The sequence below is a fragment of the Bos taurus genome, chromosome 14 (assembly GCF_002263795.3).
Source record: "Bos taurus isolate L1 Dominette 01449 registration number 42190680 breed Hereford chromosome 14, ARS-UCD2.0, whole genome shotgun sequence".
In the NCBI taxonomy this organism is placed as follows: domain Eukaryota; kingdom Metazoa; phylum Chordata; class Mammalia; order Artiodactyla; family Bovidae; genus Bos; species Bos taurus.
Genome location: NC_037341.1, coordinates 1201038 through 1219549, shown reverse-complemented (window position 1 = coordinate 1219549; position 18512 = coordinate 1201038). Strand labels below are relative to the sequence as shown.

Below are 18512 nucleotides of genomic sequence, written 5' to 3'. Positions count from 1 at the left end.
CCCTGCTGGCCACACGACCTCGGGGCTCACCTGAGGGCCCACCCTGCCCACGGGAGGGGTGCTTCACGGTCACGGTGCGAGCCCCGCAGCCCTCACAGGAGGCTCCCTGTCCTCGGGGCCATCACCTGAGAGGCTGCACCAGGGCGAAGGGCAGTCCACGGGGCCACAGGCCTGGGGTGGCAGCAGGTACCTGTGAAGGGGACAAAGGGGCAGGGCCTGCCTGGACTCCACGGCCCTCACGCAGTCGGGGCTGGTGGGGACGACGGGCCCTTCCTCCCGGGGGCCCAGCTGATCTGCCCTTAGCACAGGGAGCCCACAGTGACGGTGACCCCCTCCCCTGCTGGGAGCAGGGAGTCTGACCAGGCTGAGCCGGAGGCTGACCGGTCCTCAACGGGTCACGGGGTGTGGGCCCGCAGGGCAGGGGCCCACGAGCACAGGCAGCTGTGGGCAGGGCTACCCCCATGCTCTGGGGCGCCCAGCCCTTCCTAAGCCTTCCCTGCGGGCCCGCAGCTGTCAGGCCGGCTGCCTCAGGGTCGTGGGCTGTGCCGTGAGCAGTGGGCCCGGGTACAGGAAGTACACCTGAGGAGGTGGAGCGGCCGGGGAGGCCCTGGAGAACAGCGCTGGTCCCAGCCAGGTGCTGGGTGCCCAACAGGAGGGGCCCAGCACCCACTGGTCTGTCGGGAGCGCCTCGCGTAATGGAAACACCTGCCCACCTCCTGTCCAGCTGGTGTCTGTCTCACAGTCTGGGGTCCCCTCCTTTACTATGGAGGGAAGAGCAGGGAGGTCAATCGGATGGGAGAAACAAACACCCGAGTCTCCCTCGGTCTCCCGTCTCTCCAGGCGGGGGAGGGAGACTCGAACCTCGGTCCTCCCGTCGTCAGAGGTCCTTCTGTCCCTCTGTGGTGGAGCTGACCGTGGGCATCAAGGACAGCCTAGGCAGGAAGTGGGGGAGGCCTCGGTGGCCCCCAGGCTGCACCCCGGTGCCTGCTCCTCCTGCCAGCCTAGGCCAGGAGGAGGAGCTGGGCAAGGGGCTCAGCCCTGGCCCAGGGCACTCGGCCAGGCAGGCTGCTGCCCCTGCTCTGCAGGTTCCTCACTGTCAGCACTCAGCTCCCTGCTGGGCTGTGGGCCCGTTCTTCGCAGTCAGGTCTGAGTCCAGTGTCCAGCAGCCTGCTGAACTAGCACAGATCAGGCCCCAGAGACAGGGCTCGGGGCCCCGGGCGGAGGTGCCAGCGATCGGCACAGGACAGCGGGCCCCCGCACGCTGAGGCCGGGAGCCCTGCCCTGCTGGACAGCGGGTCCCTGCACGCTGAGGCCGGGACCCCTGCCCTGCTGGACAGCGGGCCCCCGCACGCTGAGGCCGGGACCCCTGCCCTGCTGGACAGCGGGTCCCTGCACGCTGAGGCCAGGCGGGCCCCTCTCCACGGCCCCGCCTGGCTCTCGTCATCTGTGGGACCTCGCCTCGTCTGGAGCCAGGGAGGGCCAAGGGGCCTTCTTCGGTCAGAGGGACCCTCAAGGAGGCAGTGTGTTCAGAGGCCTGGGCTGCCCCTGTCAGCCAGAGTTGGACAGCGCTCTTCCCACTGGGGCCGGAAGAAGCAGCGGGACGACGAGCAGCCACACAGCCGACTCCCCTGTGGTCAACTGCAGGAGTCGTGTGGGGCTGTGGGCAGGGGAGCCCGAGGGCGCCCCGCCTACAGGGTGGTTTGTGGCACAGGTCCCTGCTGCAGCCGACTGACTGGCGGGGATGGAGGCAGGCGGGGGCAGGGGCACCCTAGGAGTGTGGCTGCAGGCAGGTGCTCGAAGGGAGCACACCTCACTTGCCTGGGGGTGAGGGGCAGATACCCTGAGCGGCCCGGCTCCACTCCAGGCCTTGGCAGTGGGGGGCTACCAGCCAGGGCTGCATCCTGTCAGGGCCCCGGGCTGAGGTCATCACTCTCAGCCAGCTTGCCCAGGTGCCCTGGGACTGGAGACAGCTCAGGGGGCGATGAGCTGTCCACTCTGTCCGGCAGCCCTGGCCTGTCCCTGGCCCTACTCTGGCCCAGCTGCTCTCCTGAGAGGCCCGGGGAAGGGGCTCTGGAGGAGAGATCTGCTTGGGGGAGGCCCTCTGGCCCCAGCCTGTTGCCTCCAGTCCCCAGGGCCTGCCCAGGCCTCTCCCAACCATAAAGCACACTGGCCTGGCCATGGGGGACAGGCGGCCTCAGCCCTGAGCCACCCTGGGGTGGCAGGGAAGGGGCCCACATCCCTACCCAGAGGCCGGGCCAGGTGGGCAGGTTGGGGGGGCCCTGGAGGAGGCTCTGGGGCGTACCCCTCACCTTCCCCTCAACCTCAGGCCTCCAGGTCCCCCCGGAGTCGCACCCTGGGGGAGGCTCTGGGACCCCTGGGCCCTGTGCATCCACCTGCGCTGTGCTCAGCAGGCCAGGCAGCAGCAGCAACGGTCGGGACAGCCAAGCAGACACAGGACAGAACCTTTATTGCTGAACACAAAGTACCCGCCAGGGAGGCCCGCCCGGCAGTCTCAGGAGGCCTGTGGGAGGACAGGGCAGACATCGCACAGGGGAGCCCTGCCAGGCACCTCTCAGGGCAAGGCTGAAGGCCCAGGGGTGGGGAAGTGGTGGAGCCCAGCCTGAGGGGGGCCAGGCGTGGGCACTGGTCACACAGGGCTGAAAGCCAGGCGGGCAGGGGGACAGCCCTGCCACCCCTGGGGGCGCTCCGTGGCAGGCGGCCCCTCATCCGGGGCGGTGGCGGGCGGAGCCTCCTTCCTCTTGGGATGGGGCTGAGGTAGGCGCAGGCTGGCCCCCTGGACCCTCACAGACGCGGCTTGATGTGCAGCGACTTCCCTGTTCCAAGAAGGCCAAAGGTCAGGCACAGGAGGGCTCCCTCAAGGCCTCTGGGTCAGGGATTGCTCGAAACTGGGAGGGGCTGGGACACCACCCAGTGGCCCGGGGTCCCGCGTGGAGCAGGTCCAGGCCTGGCCCTGGGCAGTGGGCTGCCCCACAGGAGCCCCGCAGCCTGCAGCTGAGCCCTGAGCACCAGGTGCCGGTGGCTCGCACACACCGCTCAGGCTCACGCGGGGACAGGTGTCTGGCGCTGCCAGACGGCGCCTTCCACACGGAAACCCAGGGTGTGTGTGAGCAGCTGCTGGGGGCCCCGAGGCCCCAGGGACCAGCCAGGGCTGCTGGGCTGGGGTGGGAGAGGCTGCCGCCCTGGGCCCCACCCCCACTGGGCACCCCGGTGCCTCTCCTCACCAAGGACACTCCTGGTGGCCTCATAGGCCGGCAAACCAGCCCACAGGCCAGCACTGTCCACGTGCCCCCTGCAAGCTCGCAACTCCTCCTGGGATCCCACTGCAGGGCCGAGGACCCCAGTCACCTGCTCAGCCAGCCATAGCCCCGGGCCCCTCAGGCCCCCAGGAAGCCGGCAAGGCCTGAGCAGGGAAGGACGGTTGCTGGGCTCCGTCTGTGGAGGTCGACAGTCACCACTTCCCCGCCCCTGCTTCCTCTGATTCTAGGCCTGGTTGCAGGGTTTCTCATCGTAATTAAAAACAAAAATTAAAACACTGGTGGCTTGGGGCTATCTGCTCCTTCCTCCCGCCCTCAGGGTGTCCTGCCCACGGAGGGCCTGGCCGCAGCTTGGCGCCCCTGGCTCGGGGGCTGAGCAGGCAGCGTGCGAGCTCGCTCAGCAGAGCTGGGAGAAGAGGCTGCGGCAAGCATCTCCCATTAACGTTACGACCGTGAAATATGACAATAAAATGATAGCCGTATGGTCGCAAATTTGCAGCCCGCCGAGCTGCGTGGGGTTTATCGTCACTCAAACGCGCAGAGAGCTGTAAAATGTTTACAGAAAGGGTCGTTTGCAGCCATAAAATCCTCTTTTCTCTCCTAAACAAGGCTGAGTGGAGCCATTTACCAAGCCCCAAATGTTCATCGGGGGAGAGGAAACATCTGTTCTCTCCAGGAGTGTGCGGTGATCTTCCAGAACAAATTAACAGAAATGGGTGCTTTCTAATTAAATCAGCCCTCGGCTGGGCGGTCTGTGAGCGGTGCTCTGCGCCCGCACCTCGCGCCCGCCCTGTGGGCCTGCAGGCGCGCACCTGCCATGCCAGAGACCGTGCCGCCGGCTCCCTGGGACCAGCAGGCCCCCCAGGCTGACCCACAGGCCTGAGGTGCGCGCCGCCAGAGCTGGGCTGCCTACCTGAGTCCTTGGAGGAGGCGCTCCTGGGGGCCTGGGCCCTGGGCTGGCCTCCTGGGCTGGGCGAGGACTGCAGGGCGATGAAGGAGGGCAGCTTGGAGAGGCCGCCGGAGCCAGCTCCCGCTGAGGCCTCAGCCGCCTGCAGACACAGCTCCTCTGGCTCCAAGGACAGGGAGGCGGAGGGGGGGCAGGGAGAGGAGGGGGAGGGGGAAGAGGAGGAGGAGGGGGAGGGGGAGGAGGGGGAGGGGGAGGCCGCAGCTAACACCCGTGGGGAGGAGGGGGGTGAGGTCGAGCCAGCAGCCATGGAGCTGGGGGGGCTGGACATCCGTCTGGCGGGGCGCAGGGCGGCCGAGGGCTTCCTGTAGGAACGGGAGGGGAGCGGGGTGTGAGGCGGGCGGCGTGGGGCAGGCGAGGTCCAGAGGGTGCTGGCCCACCATCTGTACACCATCCGTCCACCCCCCACCCATCCCTGCCCAGCAGCTATCAGGCACTGCCACGCAGGTTCAAGGCGGGCCTGTGGGCCGAGGACAGACTGGTGACACTTAAGGGCCTCCAGCAGCTGCACGCTGATGCTGTCCTCACCTCCTGGAGCCTTCCCCGTCCACACGGGTTCCCACACGCGCAGGCAGGGGAGCACACCGTGGGGCCCAGCCACGAGTGTCGCTTAGGACCTCCCCTGCCCCTGGAGATTGGGGTGGGTCAGGGATGCTCTCCGCTCGTCCAGCCTGAGGACCGGGGGTGGGGCACCTCTGGAGGTCACTTCACCAACTTTGGACAGAGGTTTTTTGGGGGGTGTGAAGCCCCCAGAGCTGGGCGGGGATGTAGGGCTCCCTCCTGCCCCCACCCCAAGCTTACACATGCCGCACCCACAGTCCCCGTCACCTGGGCCCATGGCTGGTAGAAGCCCTGCTCCTGGGGGGCGTGTTGCCAGGCTCCGGGGCTGTGGGGGTGGCTGCTCGCCGGCCCAGGCGCTTCGGGTTGCGGTGGAGCAGCTGGCACTGGGCACCGCGGGGGCACACGCCCCGGCGGGAGAAGTCGGGGCACAGCAGCGTGTGCTTCTTCTTGCACTGCGGGAGGAGGGCACAGCTGGGTGAGCCGGTGGAGACCGCAGCACCACGCAGGGGGCCCGCCTGCTTCGCCCAGTGGGGCTCACGCGGAAGGGTTCCTGTTGGGGGTCTGAGGTCCTCAGGCCAGAGAGGCCCCAGGGCGCTCACCCCTACCCATCTCAAAGATAGGAAGGGTCAGTCTGAGGGTCAAGGGCACTTCCCTGGTTGTACCAGCACCACCCAGCCTGGCCCTGGGCCTGGACTGAGGCTGGGGTGCGGATTCCCAGGGAGCTACCTCCTCCTCCTGACTGCAGCCCACCTGTCCTGGCAGAGGACCAGGGTTGGGGGCACCCCACGGAGGGTGCACTGTCAGGCAGGCCGGGGCAACAGATGGCCTCAGCTCTGCCCACCAGGCCCACAGGGAGCACAGAGCCTGGACCCAAGGCCCGCCTCTCCATGGCCCCCCTGCCCCAAGGCAGGAACTGTAGCCCTACCATGTGCCTGCTTCTTGCCTGGTCCTCCTAGAGGAAGGGGCCTATTCTCCCACCCCCAAGAGCTGGCTCAGTGGGCCCCACCCAGGAGGAGGAAGCCACCCTCATGCTGACCAGGTGACAGGTGACATGCTAGAAAGAGACCCAGATGGAAACCCCTGCAAGCAGAGCCCCAAAACCACCCCGTGTGCACTCAGTCAGCTCCATTGTGTCTGACTCTGTGCGAGCCCATGGACTGTAGCCCGCCAGGCTCCTCTGTCCATGGGATCTCCAGGCAAGAACACCCAGAGTCAAGTTTAAAACCAGCCCTGGTGCCTGAGCAGCTCGAGGGTGCCCCCTGGCACAGCCACTGGAAGTGTCATGGCAACAGCCTTGAGACCACTTCCTTCTGGACCCGTCACCCCCACTGGGCACGTGTCCTCAGAGCCCCAGATGTCGGCCTGGCTCCCAGCACACGGGACAAGGCTGGCCGAGGACCCCACGGAGCCTGTGCCCATTCTGTGAGCAGGATCTGGGCACTGACCCCATTCTTGTTCCCACACCTGGCCCTCACTTGCCACCCAGGAACTAGAGGCCCTTCACACTGGTGCCCGGGGCTGGTGTGAAGACAGGCAGGTAGCACCCCTGCACCTGGATGGCTACCCCTCCCTGTGCTGGGGAGACCCAGCCCTGCTCCCCAACGCCTGCTCCCCCAGCCCCCGAGTCAAGGGCCCTCTGCCCTGAATCCCAGTGGTCCCCTCGGTGGTATATGCTGCAGCGGGCTCTCCTGGGCAGGCAGAGGGATGGGCAGGCCCTCTGTGTGGAGAGCCCACCCTGGGCTGGGTGCAGAGAGGTGGCCGGCGGGTGCTGTCTCTGTGCCGTCCCATGGTGGCCATGAGCCCCGCCGCTGCTCTGAGCCCAGGCGGCTCAACAGGAGCAACACACGGGAGGCGGGACCTGGCACAGAGGGACCCGGTAAAAGGCAGCACCTCGGTTTCCTCTGGGACTGCACGCTGACATCTGTGAGCCACTGGGTCACGTACACTCGTTCCAGCTGTTTCTGTCTCACTTTCTTACAGCGGCACTAGAAACTGTGAAATCCCACATGCAGCTCACATCCGGTTGACTGTGGGACTAGAGATGGCTGGTCTGAACTGACCGTCCTCCCAGAGCAACCCAAATCTAGGCTCAAATGTAAAGAACCTTCTGAAATCATCCAAGAACTCCTGAGCAGGTGAAATGATGGAGGAACGTCTACTGGGTGCAGGGCTGGTCTCAGACCTCAGCCCCCGCCATCCTTAGTGCAAGGCTGCCGAGGAAAAACCAAACCCCACACCCCTGCCCCTGCCCCATGTGCCCCGCAGAGCTGGAAGTAAGGAAAATTCCTGGGATTATAGACTGCCAGGCTCCTCTGTTCATGGAATTCCCCGGCAAGAAAACTGGAGTGGATTGCCATTTCCTTCTCCAGTGTATCTTCCAGACACAAGGATCGAACCCGGGTCTCTTGCATTACAGGCAGATGCTTTACCATCTGAGCTACTAGGGAAGCCTGGAAATAAAGAAAGTTAGTGCTAAATAATGCGTCAGTCAGTCAAGAAGCAACAGAAACTAGGTGATATTTAAAACCAAATGACAACACTAAAACAACTCATCAAAGTTGATGGACTGGAGCTAAAGGAGCGCTTGGAGCAAAGCCCTCAGCCTCGGAGTCTTACATTAGCAAAGACGAAACACCTCAAAGTCAGAGGAAAACAGAAAAACAAAGAAAGCAGAGAGAAGGACATAGAGAGAAAAGGAACATATAAACAATATTAGGAATGACAGAAGTGCCGTTAACTGCTGGTGCTGCAGAAGGGGACACAATGAACAAATTTTATGCCAATAAATTTGAAAACACAGACAAAATCTACAAATTCTAGAAAAACTGCCAAAATCTGACATTAAATCTGAATGAATATAGACCATAAAGGAATTTGAATCAGTAGTTAAACAAGGCAAGCGCCAGCCCAGGGTTTCACGGTGGTTCTACCAGCTATTCAAGAATGCACTACCCAACCTCCCATGAACCAGCCCACAGAAGAGGACAGCAGAGAACTCTCAGCTCAGTCTACGCAGCCAGAGGGGTCTTAAACCTGGAACCTGACCGCAGCGAGATGATCAAACAACCTTTAGGCCAATTGCATGAACAATGACTCACATTCTACACAAATCATAAATAAACTGAAATGTGTAAAAAATGAGTCCTGAAATGTGTAAAAAGACCATGTTAGGACCAAGCTGAGTTTATCTCAGGAATGCAAGGTTAGTTTAACGTTAGAAAACCAGGGAATAGAAATCAGCACATTAGCAACCTAAGAGAAAGGAACCATGTGATCACCTTGAGAGGCAAGAAAGAAGAGCATCATGGAAGTCAGAATCAACAAAAGTTTAGCAGATTAGCAATAGAAGGGAGCTTCCTTAGCTTAATACAGAACCTTCACGAAACCATCATCATCATTCACCAAGGGGTGCAGCTGGAAGCCCACAGCTATGAGTTACTATCTTACTGGGCTTATAGGCAGGGCAGAAAAAGAAACTCAAAGGAAGAAAATACAGTCATTATTTGCAAAAGATATGATTGTTTATGTAGAAAAACCCAAAAGACTAAGTCCCATGGATGAATTATTACAATTACTAATATAATTTAGCAAGACTGCTGGAAACAAAATCAGTATTAAAAATCATATGTCCGTTACCAATGAACAGTAAGAAAATAACATTTAAAAACAAGATTTTTATAATAATAATAAATGTGAGAGAAATAAACTTAACAGAGATAAGACAAGCAAGAATTTTATCAAATGACATCAAAGGCGAGTCTGTGTCACTAGAGACAGCGCATTGATCATACATAGGAGATTCACTGTAGAGACCGGTGAGACCAGTTCTCACCAAACCTAAGGCACAGATTCAAGTCAACCCGAATCCAAATTCCAACTCTAAAAACCTTACCTGGCATTTAAAATACATTTCTGGAAGGATAAAGGGGAAAGAACAGCTAAAATAACCACAAGGAAGAAAAAAGTGAAGAAATCTGCTTCCTTGTTATGACTTATCCCAAAGCTCAAATAACCGACAAAGGTCCCTATAGTCAAAGCTGTGGTTTTTCCAGGAGTCATGTATGGATGTGAGAGTTGGACCACGAGGCTGAGTACTGAAGAACTGATGCTTTTGAACTGTGGTGCTGGAAAAGACTCTTGAGAGTCCCTTGGGCTGCAGGGCGATCAAACCAATCAATAATAAAGAAAATCAAGCCTGAATATTCACTGGAAGGACTCATGTTGAAACTGAAGCCCCAGTACTTAGGCCACCTGATGCCAAGAGCCAACTCAATGGAAAAGGCCCTGATGCTGGGAAAGACTGAAGGCAGGAGGAGAAGGAGGTGACAGAGGATGAGTTGGCTGGATGGCATCACTGACTCAACGCACATCAGTTTGAACAAGCTCCAGGAGATAGTGATGGACAGGGAAGCCTGGCATGCTGTAGTCCATGGGGTCGCGAAGAGTCAGACACGCCTGAGCTACTGAACAACAACAACCTGGGACTGTTAAATGAGACCCGGACTAGTGTAACAGCCAGGAGCCCAGGTAAGACCCGGACGAGTGTAACAGCCAGGAGCCCAGGTAAGACCCGGACGAGTGTAACAGCCAGGAGCCCAGGTAAGACCCGGACGAGTGTAACAGCCAGGAGCCCAGGTAAGACCCGGACGAGTGTAACAGCCAGGAGCCCAGGTAAGACCCGGACGAGTGTAACAGCCAGGAGCCCAGGTAAGACCCGGACGAGTGTAACAGCCAGGAGCCCAGGTAAGACCCGGACTAGTGTAACAGCCAAGAGCCCAGGCTGCAGTCGGCACTGACTGCACACCAGGAGCTGCTGGCATGCGAACAGGGCATGTGGTGGGCTGACTGTAAAGTTACACGCAGATTTCTTACTGTGTTGGGGGGTTGTTATTCAAGGGTCAGCTGTATAGTACAGAGATTGAATCAGTAATCATAAAACCTCCCAATCAAGAAAAGCCCGAGACTAGATGGTTTCAACAGGTGAATCCTACTAAACATGTAAAGAATTAACACCTATTCTTTTCAAATTCCTTCAAAAACACAGAAGATGAGAGAATACTTCCTAACACACAACAGCCAAAACAATCTACCAGGCTAGCCTTACCTTGGTTCCAAAAGCATACAGAGATACTACAAGAAAAGGAAATTACAGATCAATATTATTATGGATACAGATGTCAAAATCCTCAACAAAATACTACAAAACTGGACTAGTGGCATATTAAAAAGATTATAGACTATGATCCAGTGGGATTTATTCTCAGAATGCAAAGATGGTTCAACATCCAAAAATCAATCAGTATATTTGTGATTGATCGATGTGGTCAGTATGTCTGATTGACTAGCTTAATAGAATGAAGGGGAAAAAACCCACATGATTATCTCAACTGATACAAAAAAGATTTGGGCAAATAGCTATAAGATTCCACCTATGTTAAATACCTAGAATAGGCACATTCATGGAGACAAAATGTTGATTTGTGGCTGTCAGGAGGTGGTGAGGAGGGGACAGGGAGTCATTGCCAACTGTTTAGAGATTCTGTTGGGGGATGAAAAAGTTTTGGAAACAGATAGTGGTGGTTGTATAATATTGTCAATGTAATTAATACCACTGAACTATACACTTAAAAACGGCAAATTCTGCTAAAATTAAAAATGTAATGCACCAAAACCCACAGTATTGTGCACTTAAATGGGTGATTTGTATGGGATATGAGTTCTATCTCAGTAAAGCTGTGAAGATTAGAAAAGACTCTGATGCTGGGAAAAACTAAAGGCAGGGGGAGAAGGGGATGACGACAGAGGATGAGATGGTTGGATGGCATCACCGACTCGATGGACGTGAGTTTGAGTAAGCTCCGGGAGCTGGTGATGGACAGGGAAGCCTGGCATGCTGCATTCCACGGGGTCGCAAAAAGTCAGACACGATTCAGCGACTGAACTGAACGGATACAGAGACACTGTCTGTGACTTCCAAGAAAGACGTCCAGAGGACAAGGCGCTTCTGTGCGTCAGGAGGTGGCGGGGGTGGGCCGCTGACACGGTGGAGGACAGAGGGAGAAGGAAGTCGTGGAGAGCGGGCCAGGCACCATAAGGGCAGGGGAGTCGCTGTCGCTACAGAGGTGGCTGCAGATGATACCCACGCTCGGGTCTGCTCTGCGCCAGGAGGGGCTGGAGGCGCGGTGCTCCAGGCCCAGGCAGGGCTGGACCTCCGGCCAGAAAGCACCCTGGGGATGTGTGAGCAGCGCGAGTCTGGTGGGCGTGCCGGGCGACAGCGCCATAGACACCCGAGCAGGCTGGCCGGGGCGGAGGGCAGTGCTGGAACACCCGCCCTCGGTGTCTCCCCGACACGCGTGTGGATTCAACAGCAAGCCATCAGGGGAGCCCACCACCAGCACCAGGAGTGGCGGAGCAAGCATGAGGCGGTCGCTGTGACATCCGGCGGCTCACGGAGGCTGGCCGTGTCCCCGAGTATCCTGAGAGTCCGGAGGGACAAACTGAGGAGATGAGAGAGGCTGACCAGTGAGCCCCAGACCCAGGAGCAGCACGTGGCCCTGAAAAGGTGAAGGACACGGATCTACTCCAGCTTAAATCATTCACAAGAAAAGGGGACATGTGTCTTTAACAAGCCAGCGCTTTATGAAGCAAGGTTAACAATTCCACTTGATTCAGTGGAATATTATAAACTCTCTGGGGCCCATCTGAGGACTTCCACTTCAGGAGCAAGGTGACGACTCAGCACTTTTTATATTATTTAGAGAATAAAATTAACCCTTGCCGGCCCAGGCTGCTGCCTCCGCCCCTGCCAGATCCGGCCTGCTCAGCGCTTTTCCCATCTATAATTACAAGCCGCTATCCATCATGTGGCAGCCACGCAGCGCCCACACGCTGAAACACACGCAGTAAGCACTTCCACTAATAGAAGCAGAACTTAAATATCGCCTTGATATTTTCATTTACATTGGAATCTTTTACAATAATCACCCACAGCCTCCATGGGGGTCCTGCGCCCCCACCTCACCCCACCTGGGCTGCTCTGGAGTCACCAGCCGGGCCCCACCTCTGCAGGAGGGGCCTCCGCGGGGGGCCCCAGAGTGCTGTGCACAGGCCAGCAGGGGAGCAGCTGTGCTCCCATCGTGCTCCCCACAGGGTGAAGCCCAGCCCGGAATAGGGAGCTGGCCTGCAGAGACACGCGCTCCCCGGGCTCAGGGCCAGCCCTGCTCCCCCAGGGCAGCCCACAAGCCCTGAGGCAGGGTGGTCACTCACGAGCATCTGCGGACGAGGCAGCGGGCTTTGCTGAGGCCCCTGGGCTGGTGAGGAGGCTCCCTCTAGGGCACCAGGACCCGCTGCCCAGGGGGCCCACCCCGGCCCACAGGGGTGTCAGCTGTCAGCTGTCGATGGGCAGGTGGGGAGGACAGGCCCGCAAAGCAGGGTGGGCCTGGCCCCCGGGCCAGCTCCTCACCCCCAGTGCCCCTCCACCCCATGCCCCTTACCTTGGCACCCAGAGGGCAGTAGCCTTTCAGGAAGTCGGTGCAGACCTCCGCCTTGCGGGACACATACACATGGCTGTAGGGGCAGCTGCTGTTGCTGCAGATGCCCTTCAGGAAGTAGGAGCAGACAGGCATCTGCAGGGCGGGAGGCAGTGAGGCCCAGGGCAGCACCCCCAGCCTCCCTCCTTGCCCCACCTCACAGGCAGGGGCACCAGGACCCGAGGGGCCCACCCAGGGCTCCATCACCAGGCGTGAGCCACAGAGAGACTGGCCCACCCCAAAGTGAGACCCCCAGCCTCCCCGGGGGCGACGCCGCTCAGGCCTGCGATCACGTGAGGACAGAGATGGGGACTCAGCCAGCAGGACAGCTCAGGCCCAGATGTGCTGTCCCCAAGTCCGCCACCTGCCCCGAGCCTGCCTGGTCTGGGCTGCGGGACTTTCGGGGCGGGGGGAGGCGGGGGGGCGCGGCCTGGAGGCGCCGGCACCTAGAAAAGCAGGGCAGGGGAGAAGGGGGGCAGCGTGCGGGTGCCCCAGCAGGGTGACGGCCTACAGGACCTGACACCCAGCAGGCTTTCCAGCTGCCCGGCACGTGGGCACCGGCAGCGTCTGTGAGCTGGAGACCTGACTCGGAGCAGCCCTTGCAGGGGCTCTGCTGGCACTGACTGTGGGTGGGCACCGTAGGGGCCTGGCAGAGGGCAGGCCGGCCCAGGGAGACCTGGTGGGGGACACAGGTGGGCAGCAGGGAAGCGAGGCCTGAGGGCCAGTGGAGGTGGAGAGGGGAGGTTGTGTCTCTTGCCCACACCAACCTCTGCACTTGGGGCCCTTGGGGTGAGCCCTGCCCCCTGCAGGCCAGCCTCCTAGGGGGGAACCCTGCCAGGAGCTCACACAGCTGTGGCCCTGCAGGTCTCACGCCGCCTGCCTATCCCAGGCTCTCCCTGCGCTGTCAGCCCTGCCTGCCCTGTCCATGTGGTGCCCACTGCACCCACCGAGCGCTCTCCTGCCTCCAGAGGACACACGGGGGGCTTCACTTTTCTGGCAGGAGGTGGGGGTGTGTGTGGGGGGGTTGGAGAGTGGGGGGTATGACTAGCCGAGGAGGGAAGGAGGGAGGAAGCAGAGAAACAAAGGGTGATTTAGCGAGGAGAGTTTATTTTTAATTGTCTTTTAACTGCAGTGCAGAGGGGAGCGGCCGGCCTGGGGCTGGTGGAGCTGCGGCTGCAGACAATTCCCTTAATGTGCGTTTTGATACAGGGCCCAAATTAGCGCTAATAAAAAGGGATAATAAAGCCAACTCTTGCACCAAACGGAACTCCTCCTAGCTGTCAGCGCCGCTATCAAGAGGAAACTGCATTCTCATTTCAATTAACCTTGTTTGCACCCACCACGTCCACACAAATAACAATAACATTAATTCAGGGCGCTGGTGCGGGGCGTCCGCCTCAGACAGCTCAGAGCCTGCGCCGGCTCCAAAGCCAGAGCTAATGAACCCGAAACTCGACGTGAATTTCCAAATTGCTCACAACAGAGTTTCGAAGCTCTATTAGGGAGAAAATGCTGATTCTTCCCAAGTTCCTCAAGGGGAAAAGCTGTAGCAGCAGCAGCGCCTCCCCGGGCCCGCAGCGACCCCCCCTTGGGGCCGGCAGGACACCCGCAGCCAGCAGGGACCCCTGACCTCAGCTGCCCAGCCGCCCGCGCTGGGGGAAGCCCAGCTGTGCGCCTCCCTCTCCCACGGCCGGCCCCCCCTGGCGCACTTGGGCGGGGCGCTGGGCGTGTAGGGGATGGCAGAGGGGCCCAGGCGGGCCGAGCAGGGTGGAGGGGGGCAGCCTAGGGGCTGCTCCGGCCCGCAGGCACGGGGGAAGCTCACCTTCTCCTTGGAGACGTGGTGGGAGAAGGGGCAGGTCCCGTCCGTCTTCTTGCAGGTGCCCCGGACAAACCTGCGCACACAGGGCGGGTCTGAGGGGCGGGAGCCCAGGGCAGCCGTGGCCCCCCGCCACCCCCCGCCGCCCCGCACCCGCCTGGGGGTGGGGGACGCACCTGGTGCACACAGCCACCTTCTCGGGGTCGTGGACGTAGGGGCAGCGCTCGCCACGGTTGCACCGGCCGAAGCGGTTGTAGTACATGCAGTACTCCTCCTTCCGCCGCCGCCGCCGCTGCCGCGCCTGCCGCGCCTGCCGCACGATGGCCAGGCTGCGCTGCACGGCCCGGCTGGGGGCAGGGAGAGAGCCGTGAGCCCCTGCAGGCAGGGAGGCCGGGGAGCCCCCCAACCCCGAGGCACATACCTGGCCAGGGAGCGGCTGCAGCTGCTGGCAGGGTCCAAGCGGCCTGTGGGAGGAGGGGCTGGGTCACGCCAGGCCCACCGCCCGCCCGGGGCTCTGCTCTCCCCCTGCTCACCAGCCAGGCCACCCGGGCCAGGGCAGGGCGGAAGCCAAGGGGATCCGGCAGAGGCCACCCTGGTGTCTGGCCAGTGGTCCTGCCTCAGAGCGGGTGGTCACAGGAACGGGGTGGCGGGGCCTCCCTGCTACCTCCCTCTGCTTGGAGCAGAGCCCAGGGACGTGGGACCTGAGTAGGGTCTGGGAATGCCACTCGGTTTTGCAGCAGCTAAGAACGGCTTGTTTAAAGCACTGTAAAACAGAAGCTGAGAAGTATATGGCCGCAAATGCTGAAATCCTCCACAAATGCTGAAACCCACCAGAAGATGGGTGTCCCCTGCCTGGAAACCAGACTCCCAGATGGCCTGAGGAGCAGGCTGCGGGCTGGCCTGCCTCACGCGGCTCCAAGGCCCTGGCAGGCACCCAGCTCCTAAAACTGTGTTGGTATCCTGTAAGACACTCCTCAAAACCCCAAGTGTGCAGACCAAGCAGGGCCTCTCTGAGGTCACTGACTGTGGCCCGAAGGGGAGTCTGTGGTGACAGGAAGGCAGGTGGACACATGGCCAGGCTCGCCTGCAGAGGGGGCGTCCAGCCTGACACGCAGCTCCCGCCTGCCATTTACATACCCGGGCAGTCCCCAGGACCGAGGCGGGCAGGCAGGGTGAGAGCCGCTCGGGACAGCCACAGTTCCTCAACACACACGTGACCCTCCCCAGACCAGATTAAGTTTCCCACAGGCAGCTGCTGAAATGGAGTCGCGGCAGGAGGCACAACTGACATCACTCAGAAATTCTAGGGACCTGAGGCGATGACAAAGCATTCCTGGTTTAAAAAGGGACGTCCCCAAGATGCCTGGCCTGGAGGCGGCCGTGGGGCAGGTGGCCCCCTCGCCACCTGGAGGGCCCTGCCCCTGGCTTGCTGCAGGGCGCCCAGCGCCACCCCAGGCATGTGCCGGCCTAGCCCTCTGGGCAGCGCCTGCATTGCCGCGCTGGGGCGCTCCTCCGAGCCCCAGTCTCCTCCAGGGGAACTCCTGGGAGGGAGGCTGCTCCTGCGGGGGTCCAGGCCCGGGGGACCGAGTTACAGGGTTGAATGGGGGGGCACGACACGGAAAGGAGAGGGGGGCCCAGAGCTGGGAGGCTGGGGGCGAGGGGTCTTGGGGCGGCTCCAGGTTGTACTGGAATCTGGTTTCCAGGCAGGGGACACCCATCGTCCAGTGGCAGGGGAGGTCAGTCCAGACGGCACGTGGTGGCCCCCGCCTGCTAGCCTGAGGGTGACAGTGCAATCTGATAGCGGTCAGTGAGCGTGGCTTCCCGGCCTCAGCCAGGCTGCCAGTGACCCTGGGGCAGCATCTACCCCCCAGGGATGTTGTCGTCAGTCTGCCGTCAGAACAGCCCCAGGTCTGGCCTCTGGGGGGTGCTTAGGTTTAGTTCTCTTTCCACTGTGGCTCTTAAAAAATGCCAGTGTAGGCCTTGGTAGGAATTTTTACAGGAACAGGAGGAGGCACCTTTTCAAATGCTTTGCAGTGTTAAAAAATGCACATAAAATAGCTGGCTTGAGAGGCGCTAAAAAGTTCAGCTGAAAACCCTGGCAACTTCGAAGCAGGAGGGCTGAGCCTTCTGGAGAACTTGCACTTCCTAGGGGTCTTCCCAAAATAGCGCAGCAAGGCCGCCCCACCCCCTCCCGCCCAGGCAGGGGCTCACCCCCCCAGTTGAGGACCCTGGGGTCTGAGGGCACAGAGGGGCAAGCACCGCCAGCTCCCACAGCCCCCGCCTGGCCACGCTGCCCTGGAACGTGCCACCCTGGGGAAGAGGCGTCCAGGAGCGGCAGAGGCCGTGGGGCAGGGCCTTGGATGCACAAGGGTAGACTGACCACCCGGGGGGACCCTCTCTCATATGCAGCTCTGCGTGACCCTGCAGCACCCAGGGAGGAGGCGACAGGTCACAGGTTACAGGTGAGGTGCAGAGACCCCCCTGCTTGCCCAGGGCCCGCAGCGGCAGGCTGGCGGCAGAGAAACTGCTCCCCACAGCCTACGCCTGGGGCCTGGGGCTCAGAACAAGCCTGGGAGCCAGTCCTGCAGCACAGGCTGAGTAAGGGGGCTGGGGCAGGGAGACTCGGGGTCTGCTCTACTGCAGGGCATTGAAGGCACTTAGGCTGACCCATCCGGGCCGAAGCCTATAGGGAGGGGGCCCAGGGCTGGGTCCTGCAGGCAGGCAGACTGAGACCAGGAGGAAGTGCTTGGTTTCGGTCCTGGGGAAGTGAGGTGTGCCTACTAGAAGGCCCTGCCCCTGGAGCTGAGAGACGGGCAGGGCACGGCTCTTCCCCACAAAGCCTGGGATGGTGGGCACCCCGACGGGCTGAGGCTGTGCTGAGAGGCCTGCAGCCAGGAGGTAGGGTGGAGCCCCCGCGCCCCGCAAGGAGGGCTGCACTTTCTTGCTGAAGTCACAGTTCTGTTGACACCAGAGGAGAAAATTTATTTCTTTAATTATTACTCATCTAAGTGAGCTGCTAGCCTATGGGCATTCCCACAGCTGGGAGCAATCTACTCTCCTTACAGCCAGGAGCTGGCCACCGGGCGGGGGTCCAGGCGGCTGGTGCTGTCTGGCCGGCCTTGTGTCCCCGGGACAGGCTGCCCTGTGGTCTGTGCACCAAACCCCACCTCCCTGCCCCCGCGTGGAGGTGGGGGGCTGCCCCAGCCAACTGGTCAGCAGGGCATGGTCAGCGGAGGCCCGCAGGGGCAGGTGGGGAGGGAGGCGGCCTCTGTTCTCACCATAGGCCCAGTGGCTGGGGGGCCAGGGAAGAAGGGTGGGAAGGCCAGGATCCCCCCGCAGCTCTGCAGGGGAGGCAGGTTGTGCGGAGCTCAGCACTCAGCGTGGAGACCCCCAGAAAGAAGTGTGGCTACTCCTCCAGCTGCTGCCAGCCTAGGCGGAGGGGCCCCCAGGGGAGGGGGGATGTACCCCCACCCCCTGAAGGCAGGCCCCCGCCTGCCCTGACCACACCCCAAGGTAGCAGCAGCCTCAGACTCAGGCCCTGCACCCGGCGAATGGCCCTGACAGGACCGCTGGACTATGAGGGGGCAAACCCGCGTCTTCCTCTCGCCGGCGGGCGCCCTGGGGCACAGAGCAGCCCAGGTCACGGGGCCCCCCCAGCCCACCAGTCCATTCAGGATCAGCCTCACGTGCAGCCTGGGATTCTGTCAAGAGTCAGGACAGCCCCCAGCGCCCAGACCGAGGGGGCAGAGAGCAAGGCCCACAGAGAGGCCTGGTCGCTCCACGGCCCTCGTGGGGTCGTGTGGAAGGGCCCCGGGCACACCGCCTGGCTGAGCCCTGTGCGGACCCCAGGTTTGGGGAGGACAGAGGGGAGCTCTGAGACATCCAGAGCTGTATGTGGGGCCCACAGATCACATGCGCCAGCAAGGGCGTCAGAGGCGGGCCTGCACCTGTGGCTCCACCGGGCAGAGGGCGGGGGCAGGGTGCGTGGGGGAGCAGAGCCCTGGGCCCCAGCCCCCTGCGCCTGTCCTGGCAGAGAGGAAGTCCTGGGGAGTCCTCCACTGTCTCTTGCGCCAGCTGGCCCTGCGCCCCACCTACTTCCTGAGCTGGGCTCTTCTCCCTTCTGCCCTTCTGGGGTGGTCAGGCTAAGGACTGGGGGTAGCTGGGCCTGTGCAATCCCCACAGCCCCTGCAAACCCCACCTTTTTTTTGACAGAAAAGGAAAGGAGTAAAATTGGACTGAAACCAAAATACTTTTCTAGTTAATTTGTACAATAAGCGAATCTGAAGCATTTCCTTCTCCGCGGCCTGTCTCCCCGGGCCGCGGGGGTGCCTGTGGGGGTGGCGGCGCCTCGGGACACAGTTGGGAGG

The 18512-nt window shown here is 61.1% G+C and overlaps 1 protein-coding gene across 2 annotated transcripts in view; it reads right to left on the bottom strand.

Annotated features, from left to right (window-relative positions):
• Window positions 1-2450: 2450 nt before the first annotated feature.
• ZC3H3 (zinc finger CCCH-type containing 3) overlaps window positions 2451-18512 on the bottom strand; it is a 63307-nt gene continuing 47245 nt past the window's right edge. Inside the window, exons 6-12 of one of the 2 annotated variants that reach the window (XM_025001936.2) lie at window positions 14567-14609; window positions 14322-14492; window positions 14152-14221; window positions 12294-12425; window positions 5068-5252; window positions 4189-4544; window positions 2451-2834 (exon numbers count right to left, since the gene is read on the bottom strand). In XM_025001936.2, coding sequence (XP_024857704.2) covers window positions 2803-2834; window positions 4189-4544; window positions 5068-5252; window positions 12294-12425; window positions 14152-14221; window positions 14322-14492; window positions 14567-14609 — 989 coding nt within the window. In that variant the 3' untranslated portion in view covers window positions 2451-2802. Of the gene's footprint in view, window positions 2835-4188; window positions 4545-5067; window positions 5253-12293; window positions 12426-14151; window positions 14222-14321; window positions 14493-14566; window positions 14610-18512 lie in introns of those variants that run through there. The other variant, XM_059874329.1, reaches the window with a different exon arrangement.